General features: G+C 50.9%; 2 protein-coding genes across 6 annotated transcripts in view; one reads left to right on the forward strand and one right to left on the reverse strand.

Annotated features, from left to right (window-relative positions):
• The window catches only part of RPS6KL1 (ribosomal protein S6 kinase-like 1), an 18,528-nt gene extending 11,808 nt beyond the window's left edge, over positions 1–6,720 (forward strand). Inside the window, exons 6-12 of the mRNA XM_011949552.1 lie at positions 603–650; positions 1,056–1,188; positions 2,249–2,854; positions 3,191–3,280; positions 3,448–3,530; positions 4,851–4,946; positions 5,260–6,720. Of these exons, the coding sequence (XP_011804942.1) occupies positions 603–650; positions 1,056–1,188; positions 2,249–2,854; positions 3,191–3,280; positions 3,448–3,530; positions 4,851–4,946; positions 5,260–5,370 (1,167 nt within the window). The 3' untranslated portion in view covers positions 5,371–6,720. The remainder of the gene's footprint in view (positions 1–602; positions 651–1,055; positions 1,189–2,248; positions 2,855–3,190; positions 3,281–3,447; positions 3,531–4,850; positions 4,947–5,259) is intronic.
• A 2,168-nt stretch (positions 6,721–8,888) lies between these two features.
• Positions 8,889–18,617, reverse strand: part of DLST (dihydrolipoamide S-succinyltransferase (E2 component of 2-oxo-glutarate complex)) — a 23,954-nt gene continuing 14,225 nt past the window's right edge. For 3 of the 5 annotated variants that reach the window (XM_011949555.1, XM_011949558.1, XM_011949554.1), the window contains 5 exons: positions 14,463–14,593; positions 12,642–12,715; positions 12,267–12,350; positions 11,411–11,578; positions 8,889–10,457 (listed from right to left, as the gene is read on the reverse strand). In XM_011949555.1, coding sequence (XP_011804945.1) covers positions 10,323–10,457; positions 11,411–11,578; positions 12,267–12,350; positions 12,642–12,715; positions 14,463–14,593 — 592 coding nt within the window. In that variant the 3' untranslated portion in view covers positions 8,889–10,322. The remainder of the gene's footprint in view (positions 10,458–11,410; positions 11,579–12,266; positions 12,351–12,641; positions 12,716–14,462; positions 14,594–18,617) is intronic. The other 2 variants (XM_011949553.1, XM_011949556.1) reach the window with 1 other exon arrangement.

Consider the following 18,617-nt stretch of genomic DNA (forward strand, 5'->3'; position numbering starts at 1 on the left):
GTGGAACAGGGCTTCTCAGTTGATCTCTGGGGGTCCAGGTGGAACAGGGCTTCTCAGTTGATCTCTGGGGGTCCAGGTGGAACAGGGCTTCTCAGCCCTCCCCTTAGGCGGTGTGAGGCTTGGCTCAGCATGGGCAGGGAGAGGGCAGGGCGTTCTTCTCACATGCCCACCACACACACAGTGAGCCGAGGCTCGGGCTGCTCACAGTGTGTGTGTCCAGCACCTACTACATCCCTGCACTGTGCAGGGCTCCAGGAATACAGAGCCCACAGTCCAGTGGGGAGACAGATTAGACAGTGTGAAGAGGCTCTCCTGAGGGTGAACTAAGAGAGCATTGGAGACCAGTGCTTACAGACCCCAGCCCCTGTAATCTTGGGAAGGCTTCCTGGAGGAGGCAGCATCTGAGACCACAGGTCTAGCAGGGGTGGATAAGCAGGATAGGATCGATGTCCGCTTCAGGAGTGCCACCAAAGCCCGCCCTCCCTGCCCTGCCACTGGAGTGAGCCAGCCTCAGTGGAGGAACCTGGGAGGGGGTCAGGCTGGGGTCATGGAGCCCCAGGAGCTAGCACATGCCTTAACCAGTGCCTCTTGGACTTTGGCAGGTGCAGCTGGTCCAGGACCCGGCAACCGGAGAGACCTTCGTGGTGAAGGCAGGTGCCACCCTGCCCCTGCCACTCTGCATTCCCCTTGGATCGTTCTCAGGGCTCTTGGAAACTCCTACCCAGAACCTGCATTAGAAGCCTGCACTCCCTCCCCCAAAAGCTGCTTGTTCTACCCGAACATGCCCGGCTTTCCAGATGGACACACATGCACATACACACAAATACACAAACACACATACACACACGCACACACACACACACTGCCCCCTCTTTGGCTAGCGGGTGGAGGACCCGGATTCTACAGGGGCAATGGGGGTAAGGACAGGTCAGGAACTGAGGGAGACATTTGCTCCACTCTCATTCGGGTGCCTCTGAAGCCAGGGCTAGGAGGTCCCCTAACAGCAGCAGTCTCTGGCCTGTCCCTGACTGATCTGCCTGCCCTGCCCCTCCCAGAGCCTACCCAGGTGCCACATGGTGAGCCGGGAGCGGCTGACCATCATCCCACATGGAGTGCCCTACATGACGAAGCTGCTCAGGTACTTTGTGAGCGAGGACTCGATCTTCCTGCACCTGGAGCATGTGCAAGGTGAGCAGGCCTGGGGACCCCTGTCAGCTCCCCAGGCCTTTGGGATATGTTGTCAACTCTTAAAAGGCTGAGCCCTGGCAGGGCGTGGTGGCTCATGCCTATAATCCCAGCACTTTGGGAGGCCGAGGCAGGCGGATCAACTGAAGTCAGGAGCTCCAAACCAGCCTGGCCAACATGGTGAAACCCTGTCTTTACTAAAAATACAAAAACTAGCCAGGTGTGCTTGTGCGTGCCTGTAATCCCAGCTACTTGGGAGACGGAGGCAGGAGAATGGCTTGAACCCGGGAGGTGGAGGTTGCAGTGAGCCAAGATCATGCCACTGCACTCTAGCCTGGGCAACAAAGCAAGACTCTGCCTCAGAAAAAAAAAAAAAAGAGCTGAGACCTAGAGAGGGGCGGAACTTGCACCAGATATACAGCACAGACCAGGGGACCCGGCCTTTCTGGAGGCCAGTCAGGCTGTTGTGGGCCTGTGTGCGGTGCCAAGGGGGCAGGGGACATCCCGGGGAGGACGCCCACAGCGTGGGTGGGCGTGAGAATTGAAGCTGTCTCCTCTGTCGCTGTTTCCTCCCGCGTTGGCTCTTTTCATTTTTCTGGACTGTGCCGATCCCCTGGGAGTGGCCAGACGGGGTGGTGGTGACTGAAGTTATGACTGTATTGATGACTTTTTAAAGTGAGGTGCACATCTGGGGTCATGACACAGAGTCATCTTCAGTCTGTGCCTGGCCTTCTTTAAATTTCTTTATATCAGTCTCCCTAAAAACAGTGTTCACATTAGTGAACCCACCACCCAAACCACAGACACTGGCAGTACTGGACGTCTGTCGGTGGTGTGCCCGTTTGTGAGGCTGGGCCCGCTTTAGGTGGGTCAAGAGGAGGGCAGAGGGCATTCTAAGCTGAGGGGTGGGAGGGAGCAGAGGTGAGGGGCTGAAGTAGGCCCGGACACCCAGAGGCAGAAAGTCTGTGCCCAAGACAGGGGAGGCAGGAGTGGGAGCGGGCCCTGGCATCCATGCTCTTTTTCTCCCTGTCCCCTCGCTCACCGCTCCCTCTGCATGGCCCAGGAGGCACTCTCTGGTCCCACCTGCTCTCCCAGGCGCACCCCCGACATTCTGGGCTCAGCTCTGGCTCTACCCAGGAGAGGATGAAGGCTCAGCTCAACCCCCACCTCAACCTCCTGACCCCAGCGAGGCTCCCCTCAGGCCACACCCCTGGCCAGGACGGAATCGCCCTGGAGCCTCCTAGGACTTCTCCGAGCCTTCCCCTAGCCGGGGAGGCCCCATCCACCAGACCCCAGAGGGAGGCTGAAGGTGAACTCACAGCCAGGACCAGCACCTCTGGCTCCTCGGACCTTCCAAAGGCCCCAGGTGGCCACCTGCACCTTCAAGCTAGGCGGGCTGGCCAGAACTCAGACGCTGGGCCCCCTCAGGGGCTCACTTGGGTTCCCGAGGGGGCCGGCCTGGTGCTAGGGGGCTGTGGCCGAGGCATGGATCAGAGCTGCCTGTCAGCAGATGGGGCCGGCCAGGGCTGTGGCAGGGCCACCTGGAGTGTGAGAGAGGAGCGGGTGAAGCAGTGGGCGGCGGAGACGCTGGTGGCACTGGAGGCACTGCATGAGCAGGGGGTGCTGTGCCGGGACCTCCACCCCGGGAACCTGCTCCTGGACCAGGCAGGTAGGTGCCCTCCCCACCCCTCAGGGCGGCAGCCCCCAAAGCCTCCTCAGGCAGAGGACGAGAGATCCCCAAAGTCGAGGGGACCTCCAAGGTTGTCTTCTCCTCCCTGGCCCCAGCCAGCCTTTCAGTGGGCCTAGGCCGGAGTCTGTTGGCCGAGGCTCCTGGGAGTACCCTGTGGGCTCTGTGGGCCTCAGGGTGCTGTGCCCCTGCAGAGGTTCTGCCCAGCAAGGCCATTGGCTCCCACCGCATGACTGTTGGGGGAAGCCCTGGAACCCCCTCCCCTATGTCAGCTGTCCTCAATCTTTGTCCTCTCCTTTGTCCTCCTACACACTGGAGGTCACATCCGGCTCACATATTTTGGCCAGTGGTCAGAGGTGGAGCCCCAGTGCTGCAGGGAGGCCGTGGACAATCTCTACAGTGCCCCAGGCAAGAACGGGGAGGCCGGGGTGGGCCCTAGCACCTGGGTGCCTTTGTGTGGGTTGCGCCCAGAGTCTGAGAATGACAGAGGGGGTGGGTGGTGTCTGGGTAGGCTGAGGAGAACGGAGGAGGCCCTCTTGGGTGAGGCTGGGACACCTGTGTTCTTGTTCCCACAGAGGTGGGTGGGATTTCTGAGCTGACAGAAGCCTGTGACTGGTGGAGCTTTGGGTCTCTACTGTATGAACTGCTGACAGGAATGGTGAGTGGCTGGGCTGGGTGTAGTGCTCTGGTGGGTGCCACTGAGTGTGGGATGGGCCAGGCTTAGTCCAGTCAGTCAGTCTGGGCAGAGACTGCCTGGCTGTCCTGCCAGCACAGCTGCCCCCAAAGCCGGGGACACACTTAGCACTCCCAACACATTAGTTGGCTGTAGCTAAGGAGACTGTCAACTTCTGTGAATGAGAGTAGAGTGGGGTGGTCAGGGAAGGTTTCTGCCAGAGAGAGCCTGGGCCCAGGTGGTGTCAGATTTGGAGGAAGCGCAAAATGTGACACAGCCCTTCTTCCCTGGAAGTCTGTTCAATCCTCCTGAGCCCACTGTTCACTTCTCCCACCCATGCTCTCGTGGGCTGTCACTCCCAGACCTTAGCTGGAGGATGGGAGAGAGGGGCTCTTTCACCCAGGCAAGCAGCTGCCCTGTCCAGCCTGGGTCAGCCAAGAGCTCAAAAGATCCCCCCTGCAAACACTCCAGGAACCTGTGTTTGCAGGTTGCAATCAGGGCAGGCACTCTTGGGAACAGTAGATGGCTCTGCCTTCTATCCTCCTCACTCATGAGCTCAGCACTACAACTGAGACCAGTTTTATAGGCAGCAAGGGAGAGGCCAAAGTGCATTTGAGCAGGAAATAGCCAGAATGGATGCAGTGTGAACTGAAGTCCAGATCTGACCAGTCCATCCGGGCTGCCTCCTGCTTTCGTCCCATGGCACAGGGCCCCTGAGAGTCCTGGTTGCAATTTCCCCCAGAGTGGCTCTCTCCTTCTTGTCTTCTCTCACTTCTCCAGCCCAGAGCTCCTGGCCTTCCTCTTAGGGGTTCCTGGAAGTCCATACTTCCCTCCAGACAGACCCTCTGCTCCCCAAAGCTGTGCCTTTCTGGGGTGCGAAGAGGTCCTATTTTATTTTATTGCCACGCCCCTGCCTTGGCCCCGATGATAGCATGCTGTGACCTGCTGCCAAATGAATGGCCCATGTGGATGTTTTAAATAAGGAGAAAAGTTCCATCACTGTTCTCAAGAGTGCCTGCCCTGATTGCAACCCAGGATAGTTGCTTCTAGCAAGCTTGGAGCCAAGACCTAGGTTCAAACCCTGAACTCGGCACAAGTCCCTTTACCTCTCTGGGCCTGTTTCTTGCCTTTCGTGGATAACGTAAAGGCACTGCTTAGCCATCAGGCAGTGTCTGACCCTAGCAACTATAATTATTGTCATCATCCTCATGGGATGTGCCATGGGGAAAAAAAATCCTAGCTGCCACTGTAATGTAGACAGTCCTGGGGTCGCCTCCTCAGAGGCCCTTCCCTGTGTCCTCCCAGGCACTGTCCCAGAGCCACCCTTCAGGAATCCAGGCCCACACCCAGCTCCAGCTGCCCGAGTGGCTCAGTCATCCGGCGGCCTCTCTGCTGACTGAGGTGAGGTGTAGCCCGGCCAGAGGAAGCAGCTGCCTAGCCTGAGGAAGGTGCTGGGAGGGCACAGAACTGTGTCTGCACCACGTGTGCTTCGTGCTCAGTGTCTGATGTGGATGCAGAGGACAGTAGGGTCAACACATTTCTATATGTTGGTGGCCAACCACCACTAATGTCCCCAGGGTAAAATGTGGGTTCCACGGGCCAGGTTGCCAGGGAGCAGGCCCCCAGGGGCTATAGTGGTTGGAGTCCCTGGAGGTCACCTCATGCCTTCGCAGCCGGAGTGGGGCAGGCCAGCTGACTGGGCCTCTCTCTGCAGCTGCTGCAGTTCGAGCCTACCCGGCGCCTGGGCATGGGAGAAGGTGGTGTCAGCAAACTCAAGTCCCATCCCTTTTTCAGCACCATCCAGTGGAGCAAACTGGTGGGGTAAGAGGGTAGAGCGGGTGACGGAAGCAGCTGGCCTGGTTTGGATCGCCTCTCCTCCTTGCCTGACACCCAGGGCTGGTCCTCTATCAGCGGGCTTCGGGCGAGGAATGGAGGGCACTGCCTGTCCTACTGGGCTCCCACTGGTTCCTCAGAATTATGGCCACCACCCAGGAAGGGCCAGCTCCTGGAAAAGCTGGAGGTGGGCACAGTCAAGGCTTGCTCTGCTACGCAGCTTGAACCTTCCACCCATCAGTCAACAGACCTGTTGAGCATGTGGACTCACCATGTTAAAGGCTGCCTTCTGTGGCACTGGCGCTGAGCTCTTGATCACCTGCTGCACCTTACTGTGAGGTGCTGTGACTCACTCACTGCCGTGTTGTGCCCTACTCAGGACATCTCTGGAGACTCATCTCAGGACCCTGATCCACTGGCTCAGTGGACCCAAACCAGACTGTCCTGGCTAGTCCTCTTAGTCACACAGCGAGTGGGCCTCTTCCACCAGAAGCTGTTACTGCAGCTGGGGAGGCTCGGAAGCAAGGATGCCATCTGTAGTGTGGGGAGGGATGAGGTACAGGACAGGAAGACCCCCCCATTCCTGACCATGCTCCCATCTTGTGATTTCAGACTTGGGAGAGCAAAAGGGAGGGGAAGAAAATAAGAGGAATGGGGGGAGGAAGGAATGCACGGCTCTGCCCCTTAGAGCAAGTCTGAAACCAGAATCAAGAGCCCTCCTCCCCGGTGGGGCCAGCTGTGTGGGGGGAGGGGGGCAGCCCGCCCCAGGGGTGCAAGAGGACAGCAATTCAGCCTCCAGGCCAAAGCAGCTGAGACAAGATGTGCCCATAAGGATCCCCTCTAAGACTTTGGCTGTTTACCATGTCACTGCCTACTGTGACTTCATGTCCTTTTGGGATAAGAAACCACAAAACGCATGGAACAACTATCCATGGCTCTTAGCCAGAAACGTCTTGCTTCTGGTCTCTGAAAAACTGGAGTGAGTGGTTGTCCAAAAGACAATCGCCCCCAGTTTGGGGGCTCCTCTCAGGGTTCACCCTGTCACCAGGGCGTGGGACCTGGGAAACTTCCACTAGACTTTTGCCCCCAGCTCCTCCCTGCCAGCATCCCAGTCACCACCAGGTGGCGCTTCCTACATGGTCTACCTGTCTGGCTCTGAAGGCCCAACTCTGTCAGGCCAGACTCCTGTCACTCATGGTGGGGAGACTTGACTTCCTCGGGCTCTTCAGGAGACTGAGACAGAGAGGACAAGCGAAAGCGCAGCCTGTATATGACTCTCCGCGGTTCACAACCTGCCTCTCCCTGGGGTTTACCTAGCCCCAATAAAGCCTGCTCTGGTCTACGGTGTTCGTGCTTCTTCCATGCAATGACCGCGGCTCATTGGGGCAGGTTGGAAGGCTCCCCCACAGAACCTCCAGAGTGAAGTCAAGAGTGAGCTTGGGGGCTGCCAGGAAGTAGGACGTAGGGCTGGTGGTGAGCAGCATGCCCTGTGCCCTGGGCCGCAGGGGAAGTGGTGGGGTCAGGAGGAGGACCAGGCTCTGTGGGGAAGAGGATGAAGCAGCCTTGGAAGATGCCTGGGGGAATACCAGTTTCATCCTCACAGTGACCCCTTGCAACAGATGGTAGCTCATGAGAAAACTGAAGCTCAGAGGTTAAGGACCCAACCTAGCCAGAGTTGCAAGTTACTTCTGCTACTCTCCCTAAGTCAGGCTGGACCACTTCCAACCACTGCTTCATGAAACACAAGTCACTTCTGGAACTTCTGTGCTTCATCCACCCAACGCTACATGTCTGTTACCTTGTTGGGCCCTGAGTTTAGAATACTGTGGGTCCCAGCTCTTAACAGTCAACCTCCTTTCGATAGAATGGGGCAAGCAATGCCTATATTGCAGGTTCACCAGATATATTAAAGCTTCTAACACCAAGTCCTGTTCTTCCTTTCATTCAACCTAATTTGTTTTTCTATCTACTAGAGCTCTGGTTCTACCCTCTGGGACCCACTTCCCTCCCGTGAGACCTTCACAGAGGGATGGCCTCACTGCAAGAGAGCTCAGCAGACAGGGACTGTCGAAAGGCAAGGTTGTGTTTAAGCCTGGAATCCATCACACCTGCCACCTGCAGTCTAGGTTAGCTACCAACCCTGTATACTCACCCTCACTGACCACTGCTCCTAGGAGGTCATCAACTCTCACCTGTTCGTTGTGTATTGACCTTGAGCATCTTGGTACACGAGGTAATCAAATCCAAATGAAATGAGATGCTCCCACCCCTCCCAAATCCATCACTGAAATAATGTAAGCCCCCACAAAAAATGCAAGTCTACTGGTGTTTTGAAAGGGCTTCACAAAGATGGTGACCCCAAATTCTCTAGAGTATAGCTTGACGGGCTCAAGGAAGCTGGGGCACTAAGAGACCATGATGCTTTTGAAAACTTAAAAGAAAAATAAAATCCTAAGCCCCCCAACCATCTGTATGGACCCCTCCTCTCAATCAAGGTCATTCCAAGTTAACCTGAAAAGCTAGTTTGGGCCATGGTGGGAAGAGGGAGCCAGCCATGCCTCATTATAACCTATAACAGGCTCCTTAAGTCTGATGAGAAGCATTTAATCTATTTTCTCTGAAGCCTGCTGGCTGGAGGCTTCATCTGTGTAAAACCTTGGTCTCCACAACCCCTTATTGTAACCCAGACATTACTTTCTATTGATTCCAGGTCTTTAGATAGTAACTCTTTTTTTTTTTTTTTTTTTGAGACGGAGTCTCGTTCTGTTGCCCGGGCTGGAGTGCAGTGGCCGGATCTCAGCTCACTGCAAGCTCCGCCTCCCAGGTTCCCGCCATTCTCCTGTCTCAGCCTCCCGAGTAGCTGGGACTACAGACGCCCGCCACCTCGCCCGGCTAGTTTTTTGTATTTTTTTAGTAGAGACGGGGTTTCACCGTGTTAGCCAGGATGGTCTCGATCTCCTGACCTCGTGATCCGCCCGTCTCGGCCTCCCAAAGTGCTGGGATTACAGGCTTGAGCCACCGCACCCGGCGATAGTAACTCTTTCAACAAATTGCCAGTCAGAAAATCTTTGATTCTGCCTATGACAACACCCCTAGGCCTTGAGCTGTCCTCCCTCTACAGACCAAACCACTGTACATCTTACCTGTATTGACTGGTGTCATGTCTAAAAGGTATTAAATGTGTAAAACTAAGTTGGAGCCAGACCACCTTGAACACGTTCTCAGGATCTCCTAAAGGCTGTGTCACAGACCATCAGTCACTCACATTTGGCTCAGAATAAATCTCTTCAAATATTTTACAGAGGTTGACTCTTTTTGGCAACACTTTCCTGGCTGGCAGTCAGGATTCTACCTTCTGTCAAATTAGGACAGTGTTAACTTCCACATAAGGGATTTCTAATTCCACAAGATAAGCAACAGGACCTTCAGTGGTTTTCAATGATGTCAGTGCAACAGTGCTGGGGACTTGTACGACCTCGGTAGCCAAAAGGAACACACATACAGGAACCCTGTTTGAGAACATCTGCCCTTTAATTTGCATTTAAAATCAGTTTCTTTAAATACTTTAGTTACAAGTTCTGAATAGTGAAGACAGAGTAGTAGATGCTGCAGGCACTCAGTATTGGCTCCCACCCCTTCCCCCCTCCCCCACCCCCAGGCCTCACTTCTTGGCTCAAGATACAAAAGGGCACTCTCTACTGGCCCTGGTGTCAAATGTCAGCAGCCTCAGGCCTGGATGCGGTTGGATACAAAGCCATGAATCCCAGTAGCTTTCACTCGCATTTAACCATGCTCCAAGGAATTCCAATGATTGTGCCCAGATCCATGGGCAACACACCTTAGAAATGACCTCATCCATTTCACTACTATGTACTAACACCCTCAGGGTGGTTTCCTAGCCCAGTCCATGTCCTCCAGATCTGTGTCCTGCAGAGGAAGAGACAAGGCCCCACTATAACGCAGGAAGGAATAAGAACTGCCTCCTCAGCCCACGTGCTTACAGCAACTTAATTGAAAAGCTCAAGTCAATCTGAGACAGTCTAGAGGAGACCTCCCTTCCCTAGTCTCTACCAGGCTCCGGCCCTTCCTCGGGACCACGCTCGGTCCCACTGCCATGATGTGCTAGAATCTGCTCTAAGTAAGAACAAGGTGCTAGAATGAGGCCCAGCAACCAGGAAAGGGTTTGGAAAGGGTTGCTACAGCCCCATCTGTGTGAGATTGTGCCAAGACGAGTCTTCCTGGTGTAAGCCTATGATGGAGAGCGTCGGCCCGGGCTCTCCTATGGTGATTACAACATGTGACCTCAGGGGACCTCTGCCCTCTCCTCCCACTCACACACCCAGATCCCCTGGCCTGTGCTTCCTGGAAGAGGTAGAAGAGGCATCTTGAAGTCAATGACAACAGAGAATGAAGGTGCCACTGAAGAAGCAAAGCAGCACCTCTTTGCCTGTGTTCAATCCCTCCACACAAGTGGAATCAAGGGAGAATGTGCACAGCCAGGACAGAGGCTGCTCTGAGCTTGGGAGGCACAGCATCCTTCTAAACATCTCTGCAGAACAAACTTTCAAAAGATAGGAACTTAATAACATGGTCCCCAGGGGTTTCTCTATAGTATACCAGCACTAGGGAGAAGCAAAATCATCTCTGCGGAGGGTTGATGGAAGAAAGGCAGGAATATGGCTGAGCATCCATTAAGGCTCTCTCTCTCAAGCCTAAGGAATTAAGATATTCGAGGGTATGAGACAGGTGCAGAGAGGGAGAGAGCCTGGCAGGAACACTAAGAAAAGACCTGTAACTGCTGGTTACATAGTGCTCTGCTTCCTTGCTTGAGGCCAACAGCATGTGCCTGCCTGTCACCAGACTAACCCGGGACCCATGACGGGACAGGGAGAAGACTGATTTTCAGTTCCTGCATGATCAATTTATAGGGTGTGTGGGTTCCTCCTAAAGATCCAGGAGGAGGACTCTGGGATCCTCTACCGCTGCCTTGATTTTGCGGAGGAAAGTCACAGCCTCTCTGCCGTCAATCAGCCGGTGGTCGTAGGTCAGTGCCACGTACATCATGGGCCGCACCTCCACCTACAGAGAGGAAAGGTCAATAGGTTTGTCCCCAGCAAGCCACAGCCAGCCTTGCTGAAGGAGGAGATTCAGCACGGCCCATAAGAAAGTTCCTATTTCCAGAGCCTTTCCTATTGATGTTGCCTCTGCATATTTACAGTATTTTCAAAGACCAGGCCTTACCCTCAGTGCAAAGCTTCCCCACTCAGAAACAAAGTTTGCCAAGAAAACTGTCCTCTCACAACTGTCTTTTATTTTTTAAAAACATACTCTGCCCTCTAATGCATCTGCTGCCTACAAGGAAAGTTTTCCCTTCAGTTCTGGCTGCCTGTACTTGCTTCTCTGGGGTTAGAATTAAAAAAAAAAAAAAAAAATTAAGCTGGGGTCTACAGATTCTGGAATTGTACGTGTAGTTGGGTGTGTGGGCATTTTCCAGGAAGAGCTACGGATTTTGGTTTCACACAGGAGTCAGTAACCCAAAAGGATTCTAAACACAGGAGTTCCCAGAAAGCTTTTTGATATCAACATATCTTCTAAGGGCCAGCTCAAGCCCCTTTAATACTTAATTCTCTGAACTCCCGGGAAACTTCCAAGCTTTATCATACAACTTGCCAGCTCGTAGACTGACATGCATAAATGTCATCTGTTTCCCAGGGGCAAGAGACCACGTCTCCAACTATATCTCCCACTCCATAGAAGGAAACAAGCCTTCTCAGCTCAGTGGTTCTCAAACTTGAATATGTATCAGGATCATCTGCACTTAAGTCTGGGATGGGGTCTAAGAATATGCATCTCTAACAAGGTCCCAGATGATGCTGATCCCGACCACAATTTGATAATCAGTGCCTTAGCTATTAGAAACTAAGAAATGGAACTTAGGCCTGAAATTATAGTTAATGTTTTGCAATTAGCATTTAGTTGGATTTCCCCTTCATCAAGACCTAGCCACTAGGACCTTAGAAGTGAGTTCCTACCTTGCCTCCTACAGCCACTGGCCTGTCAAAGATGGCATGCATCCCCAGGATGGCAGACTGAGGGGGGTTGATAATGGGTGTTCCAAAGAGCGAGCCAAAAACGCCTCCATTGCTAATGGTGAAGGTACCGCCATCCATATCTTCAATGGCAAGTTCATTCTTTCGGGCCTAAAAACAGATTTCGTCATTGAAATATTAAGGCAACCCAGCTTCCTTCATCTAAAGTCAGTCCATAATCCCAGCACTTTGGGAGGCTAAGGCAGGAGGACTGCTTCAGGCCAGTTCAAGGTCAACCTGGGCAACATAGTGAGACCCCACCTCTACAAAAAACTTTATTAGCTAGGCGTGGTGGTGCACACCTGTAGTCCCAGCTACTCAGGAAGCTGGGGCAGGAGAATCGCTTGAGCCCAGGAGTGCAAGGCTGCAGTAAGCTATGACTCTACCACTCTACTCCAGCCTGGGCAACACAGTGAGACCTTGCCTCTAAAAACAAAAAAGCGAAGGAAGTCCAGAAAGCTTGTATCATGAGATTGATGGCACAAGCGCCAGCTTCCGTGTGACAGTTGTCCGGCTGAGGTGTCTATGACCAGGGCTCCACCAGAGAAAAGGCACAACTTCATAGAGCTGAAGACTTCAAAGAAGATCTTTTCTAGCAGGTCTCATCTGATGAGATTTTAGTTACCAGAGCACGGTGAACTCCACCAGATAGATAAAATACTTAGCTCTCACGGGCCACTGCTTTTCTCAGGGGCTATGCACTTGACGTTCCATGAGCACTGCTCGCTGGCGAGCCCAGCCTTCCAAAGGCTCTCTTCCCTCACCTGCTCAGCAGCTTGTATACATCTTTCTACTTTACCTTCTCTCCCAGTTCAGTGATGGTCCGTTCAATATCTGCATAATTCATAGCTTCCACATTCCTGATGACTGGAACCACCAGACCCTGAAGAGGGTGAAGAGCTCTTTTCAGTTGCAAATTAACATTACCTTTTATAGTTACAACTCCCTTGATTCAACCAGTGGTATCCCCTCCCTAGAATACCTTCATTACTCAATGTGATTAACAGAAAGTCTTAAGATAAAAGAATGTGGCATGGTGTAAAAGAAAAAAAGTTACTAACTCCTTCCTAAAAATACAGAATTAAAGAAATGATTTCTCTTGTGTGATCTCCTTCTTCACACAGATAAGGTGAGGGTCTAAGACCAGCGTTCCCCATCTCCTGCCCCAACATACCCGTGGGGTGGCCACTGCAACACTGATGTCAATATAATCCCTATACACCACCTCTTTGGTTGTATCGTCAATCACTATGAGAGAGAAAATACATGTTACACACAACTCCCTAGGCAGGCCAAGGCTAATGAGGTAATATCTGCATTAACAGAGTAAAAATCTGCAGAGCTTGATACAGTGTGGGCAGACCAACCACCATGAACACCATTGCATTATGCAAGGCAGCTGGCATTTCACTTACTCCATCCCAACCAAGCATAGTATCTCCCAAGTCCCCTGACTGAGCCTGGGCAGAGGAGCATCCATTTCTTTGGCAGCCCTAAGAAGGGCTCAACACACTGGCTTACACAGGATAGGTATGCACTAAATTCTCGTTAAGTAGCTCTATTCAAGCTCTCCCTTTGCAGAGAATGACTAAGGTTAACAAATGTTCCAAAAAAGGGCAAATTCGGAAAGGAAAAGGGGTACAGAGATGCTACACATTCTCTGCTTCCGACTCTCAACAAGAGGAAGGGGGGAGATCCAAGAGTAAGCGGGGTGATCTGGCTTTGAAATATGCTACCTTGAGAGATGGCAAACCAGCATCTGAAAATGTACACCTAGCACTAATGGGAAAATAAAGGCTTGGGAATCATTTCCACAGAAAGTCCATGTTGTATTGTTAGATAAGACATCCAGAGGAGGCCGGGCGCGGTGGCTCAAGCCTGTAATCCCAGCACTTTGGGAGGCCGAGATGGGTGGATCACGAGGTCAGGAGATCGAGACCATCCTGGCTAACATGGTGAAACCCCGTCTCTACTAAAAAAAAATACAAAAAACTAGCCAGGCGAGGTGGCGGGCGCCTGTAGTCCCAGTTACTCAGGAGGCTGAGGCAGGAGAATGGCGTAAACCCGGGAGGCGGAGCTTGCAGTGAACTGAGATCTGGCCACTGCACTCCAGCCTGGGCGACAGAGCAAGACTCCATCTCAAAAAAAAAAAAAAGACATCCAGAGGAAGCATGTAACGTGAAAAAGAGGCCATGAGAACTTTTGAGAGCCGCCTACATGTGTGGGCAAGCAGAAGAGGGCCACTGAAAAAGACAGCCATCAGTCAGGGAGGCATAAGAAGAATGGGAAAAACAAGAAGACGTATACATATGGGCAAAACAAAGATGGCCTTCTACCTCCTTAGAGCACACTATTCAACAGGAGGGACTAGGGCTTCTGCTTCTAGCCCTTTAGGGTCCCTGACATTGCTGAGGATGGCAAAAATATCACTGCCCCCTCTCCAATCTCCCAAGAAACAGAGAAGTGTGTCAACAGGAAAGCAAAGTGCTTGATAGGTCCACCCTACAATGACATCGGTGAGTAAAAAGGAAAGAAAATGAGCACCAAGTCCATGAAAGAGAGGCCAAGCCCAAGCTCCCAGTGAGGCCCATCGACCTGAGATTGAAGGTCAGCCAGGAGCCTACACCAAGTGTGGAAGTCAGGCCCCAAGGTAACAGGGCCTGTGGAGCTGGGGAAGGGGAGGAAGCCAGAACACGAGCTTCCACCTTGACAGGAGACAGCCTGGAGAGCTGGGCTATCCCAGAACTGCCTGCTGCCTGAGCAGCTGCCAAGCAGTACACTGGGAAGAGAAACTGTTCTGCCCAGCTGGTGGGGAGAAAGTAATCATGATGCTGCTTCAAGGAAGTGAACCAAGAAATCCCTGGGGAAGATACTCATATTTCTATAGGTAGCAAATAAAAAGCCTTGGTCTGTTGATCCTCTGCATGTGGGAGCAGGTCTGTGCTCATACACCTACCTCCCAGGACCTCTCCAATTCTGGCCACAAGCAACTCACCTGCATTTACAACAGGCTGTTCCTGCAAGGCAAAGGCTGAGGCCTTCACAAATGCCGACATGAAGCCGAGTTTGAGGTTATGTTTCTTCAAAAAAGCCTCTTTGTGCCGAGCCCTCATCTCCTGGATGTTACTGTGAAAACATTACAAAACAAACTGACCACAAAGCCTGTATTTGGACTTTCACACAGGTTTCTCACTCCATATACACAATCAGGTGAGAGCTTTTCCCTCACTCTGGACCATTACCTTAGTTCAAGTTTTGAAATAGTCTACCTGAGGTTAACACAGTAACTCTGTTCTTTTACAAAGAAATATAAAGGAATTAGGCCCAATCTGTCTTTAAGGTGGGTTGAGCTCTTTACAGGGCTCCTTCATGGTCTAGAAGTCAGATTTCAGCGACACATCATATGAACAAGAGATCACACAGCACACCAACATCCTTCCCCTGAATAACTGAGCTATCCATCTTGAAAAAAAATTGTTTTAAAGTATAAACGAAATCTACAAAATAAGCAATATTCTTTTTATTTATTGTTAGAATACAAAAAAAAAACCCACCAAATCTGAGTATAACTCCCATGTGATACTCCTCCTATCTCTTTGATTTTCAGTGGAGACTAAAATAAACACTTCACGGGTACATGAGGCTCCATGTGGGAAAAAGCAGTCAGGACTATGCACCGAAGGGTATAACCCAGTGTTCTTTCAGACTCATGGAAAGTCATACTCATTCCTCATCTTTCCAGAGTTAGCAGTTCCATCCACTTATTCTTTGAAACAGGCACTAACACCTACTACATGTGAGGGTCAGGGCCAGGCACCAAGATACAAAGCTAATTAAGACACAGCTCTTGCCCTTAAGATTAGTTTAATGGCTGTGATTTCTTGGTATTTAGAAAAGTGGCCACCTGTGGTTTAGGCTGCTCCCCTTCAGATGAAGCGGCAAGTCTTCTGAAAAGCCTTTACAACATGAACAGCCTTTATTCTTTTGGGACTGGTTTTTTTCAAAGACACATTGGAGAGTTAGTGGGAAATGGCTTTCCCATCACTTTGCTGCAGAAACCTCAGTATTTATCGGAATGCAATAATGCAGTTCTACGATGAAAATTGAATTTAACTTTATCTCAGGGCCAAATGCTCAGTTCTCCCTTTCTCCCTCTAATGGCCTAATTAGACATTAGCATGAAAGGCAATTTTAACAGCCCCCTTCAAATCTTTTGTTTTTGAAAAAGGAAGTTTTTCCAAGGGGGACTGATTGGGTTTAAAATGCTTGTTTTCCTGATTCTAACCTTATTTAGTGCTAGGATTACCACCCTAAACACATTACTGGTTCCCAAGACACAAGAGCTGCAGAAGAGGGAAAAAGATGTGATAAACATCTCTGCTCTCAAACCTGCCCAAATGTTATTGTCTGGTCATTAAGTAGTTTCTATTTCAGAGCTCTGCCCTTGGAGGCAAAGGCTGGGACAATAGGGGAAGGGAGAAGGTCTCAGAAAGGTCCCTTATGGGTTAGCTGATCAGCAGAAGACCCAAAGGGCACTCGATCTAAACCAAATTAGGCTGCAGCAAGACTGCAAGCCATTGTTAAGTGACACCTTGATTAGCTGCTGAAAGGAGATCCAGCTATTATGCTTACTTTCCAATCAAAGCTGTTGGGCCAACTGCATCTTTCAGGGCCACAAATATTTACATGTTTTGTCTTAAGAAATTGGGTAGAATTTCAAAGTCCAATTCAATTTGTGTACAATTTGGCCCTAATGCACTGAAACATAAGCTGCAGCCTTTGTGATTCATTAGTCAAGGTCCTTCCCCTACATCCTATGAACAAGAGAGAAATCTTTGGCTTGAATGTCATCCAGTCTCTTCAGAAAGTTTCCCAATAGAATGGATGACATCTAGTAAAACAGGTCACAGAGCTCTACTCTAAACAATGCCACAGCACACTATCAAGAAAACACTCCCTTCTCCCTATTTTTCAAACTCTTTCCAAAGAAAAGCAAATTTCTCTAATGAAAAGTAGATTTGCAGACTAAACCCTCAGGACAAAAAGAAACAAAGAGATGACCTGAGACTTGATTTGCTTCCTGACTTAAATATAAACTCCTACACCTGGCATTCAAAACATTCTGAAATAAGGATCCAACCTTCTTTACCATTCTTTGCTATACATAATCCTCACAACAGAAATGATTTTTCACAACTTCTCAAATGTGTCTTCTACTTTCCCATCTCATGGTCTACACTGTTAACATCGTCTGGAATGACCTTTCTCCACAAGGCTGACAAAATGCTAGCCATTCTTGAAGACCTGTTTAAAAATTCTTTTCTGGCCAGGCATGGTGGCTCATGCCTATAATCCCAGTGGGAGACCAAGGCAGGAGGATGGCCTGACCCTAGAAGTTCAGGAGACTAGCCTGGGCAACATAGCAAGATCTTGTCTCTACAAAAACTAAAAAAATTGGCCAAGCCTGGTGGCACACGCCTGTGTTCCCAGTGGTCCCAGTCATTTGGGAGGCTGAGGCAGGAGGATCACTTGAGCCTCCCAAGTAGCTGAGACTATAGGTCCACGCCACCATACCTAATTTTTTTTTTTTTTTGAGATACAGTCTCTTCTGTTGCCCAGGCTGGAGTGCAGTGGCACAATCTCTGCCACTGCAACCTCCTCCTGGGTTCAAGCAATTCTCGTGCCTCAGCCTTCCCATTAGCTGGGATTATAGGCATGCACCACCATGCCTGGGTAATTTCTGTATTTTTACTAGAGGCAGAGTTTCACCATGTTGGCTAGGCTGGTCTCGAACTCCTGGCCTGGCCTCATGTGATCCAACCACCTCAGCCTCCCAAAGTGTTGGGATTACAAGTGCGAGCCACTGCACCCAGCCCTCACTTGGCTAATTTTAAAATTTTATGTAGAGACAGTCTCGCTATGTTGCCCAGGCTGGTTTCCAACTCCTAAGCTCAAGCGATCCTCCTTCCTTGCCCTCCCAAAGCTCTGGGATTACAGGCACGAGCCATGGCGCCCAGTCTATAACCCCACTGAATTCCACAGTACAGTACTCTGTATACAGTACACACTCAAAACATGTTTGTCAAATTTCTCTTCCTGACAGTGCTGATACCTGAACACATCAAAATCTTGAAGAAAACAGGTGAGTCAACACTTAGCTCACTATAGAAATGGGCATACCCAGTGAATTAGTACCTTTGGTTAATATTCTAAGGTTATTTAAAAACACAACTTGTTTTCCATTTCACTATCAAAACTGGGTAAAATGAAAGACAAGCCTAGCCTATCTTTGCCTTTTCATCTACCCGATTCTGAATCACTTAGGGAAACATGTAAGGAGCAACCTCTGTGTGAAAGAAGTAGGGTGTGGTGCCCGGGCTCTTGGCATGCTGTCAAGGCTTCTTCACCCCGAGTGGGAGACCTTTGCATAAACCACGTTGGCCTGGTTGTCCCATCTCTGTTTGGCAACCTGACACTAGTCAGAGTGTACAACTATGACTACTCTTATTTATCAGAAATCACAAGATTCAGGTTTAAAAGTCTAAAATGCTAAGTTGTTGGGTTTTTCTTCTTGAGACAGGGTCTCAGTCTGTCACCCAGGCTGGGGTGCAGTGGCATGATCTCAGCTCACTGTACCTTCAACCTCCTGGGCTCAAATGATCCTCCCATCTCAGCCTCCCAAGTAGCTGGGGCTACAGGTGTGCACCACCACACCTGGCTAATTTTTGTATTTTTTGTCGAGGTGGGGTTTCACCTTGTTACCCAGCTGGTCTTGAACTCCTGGACTCAAGCAATCTGCCTGCCTTGGCCTCCCAAAGTGCCAGGATTATAGGTGTGAGCCACTACACCTAGCCAAGGCTAAGGTTAAGGTCATGGAGAAGGCAGGCATAGTATCAGGAAAGCCAATTAGAGAAGAAGCCAGTGGGTTGCTCTGTGAAAGTTAACAATAAACAGGCCGGGTGCAGTGGCTCACAACTGTAATCCCAGCACTTTGGGAGGCCGAGGCGGGTGGATCACGAGGTTAGGAGATCGAGACTATCCTGGCTAACATGGTGAAATCCCGTCTCTACTAAAAAAATATAAAAAATTAGCCGGGCATGGTGGCGGGCGCCTATAGTCCCAGCTACTCAGGAGGCTGAGGCAGGACAAT

The sequence above is a fragment of the Colobus angolensis genome, unplaced genomic scaffold (genome assembly GCF_000951035.1).
Source record: "Colobus angolensis palliatus isolate OR3802 unplaced genomic scaffold, Cang.pa_1.0 Scaffold3, whole genome shotgun sequence".
NCBI lineage: Eukaryota > Metazoa > Chordata > Mammalia > Primates > Cercopithecidae > Colobus > Colobus angolensis.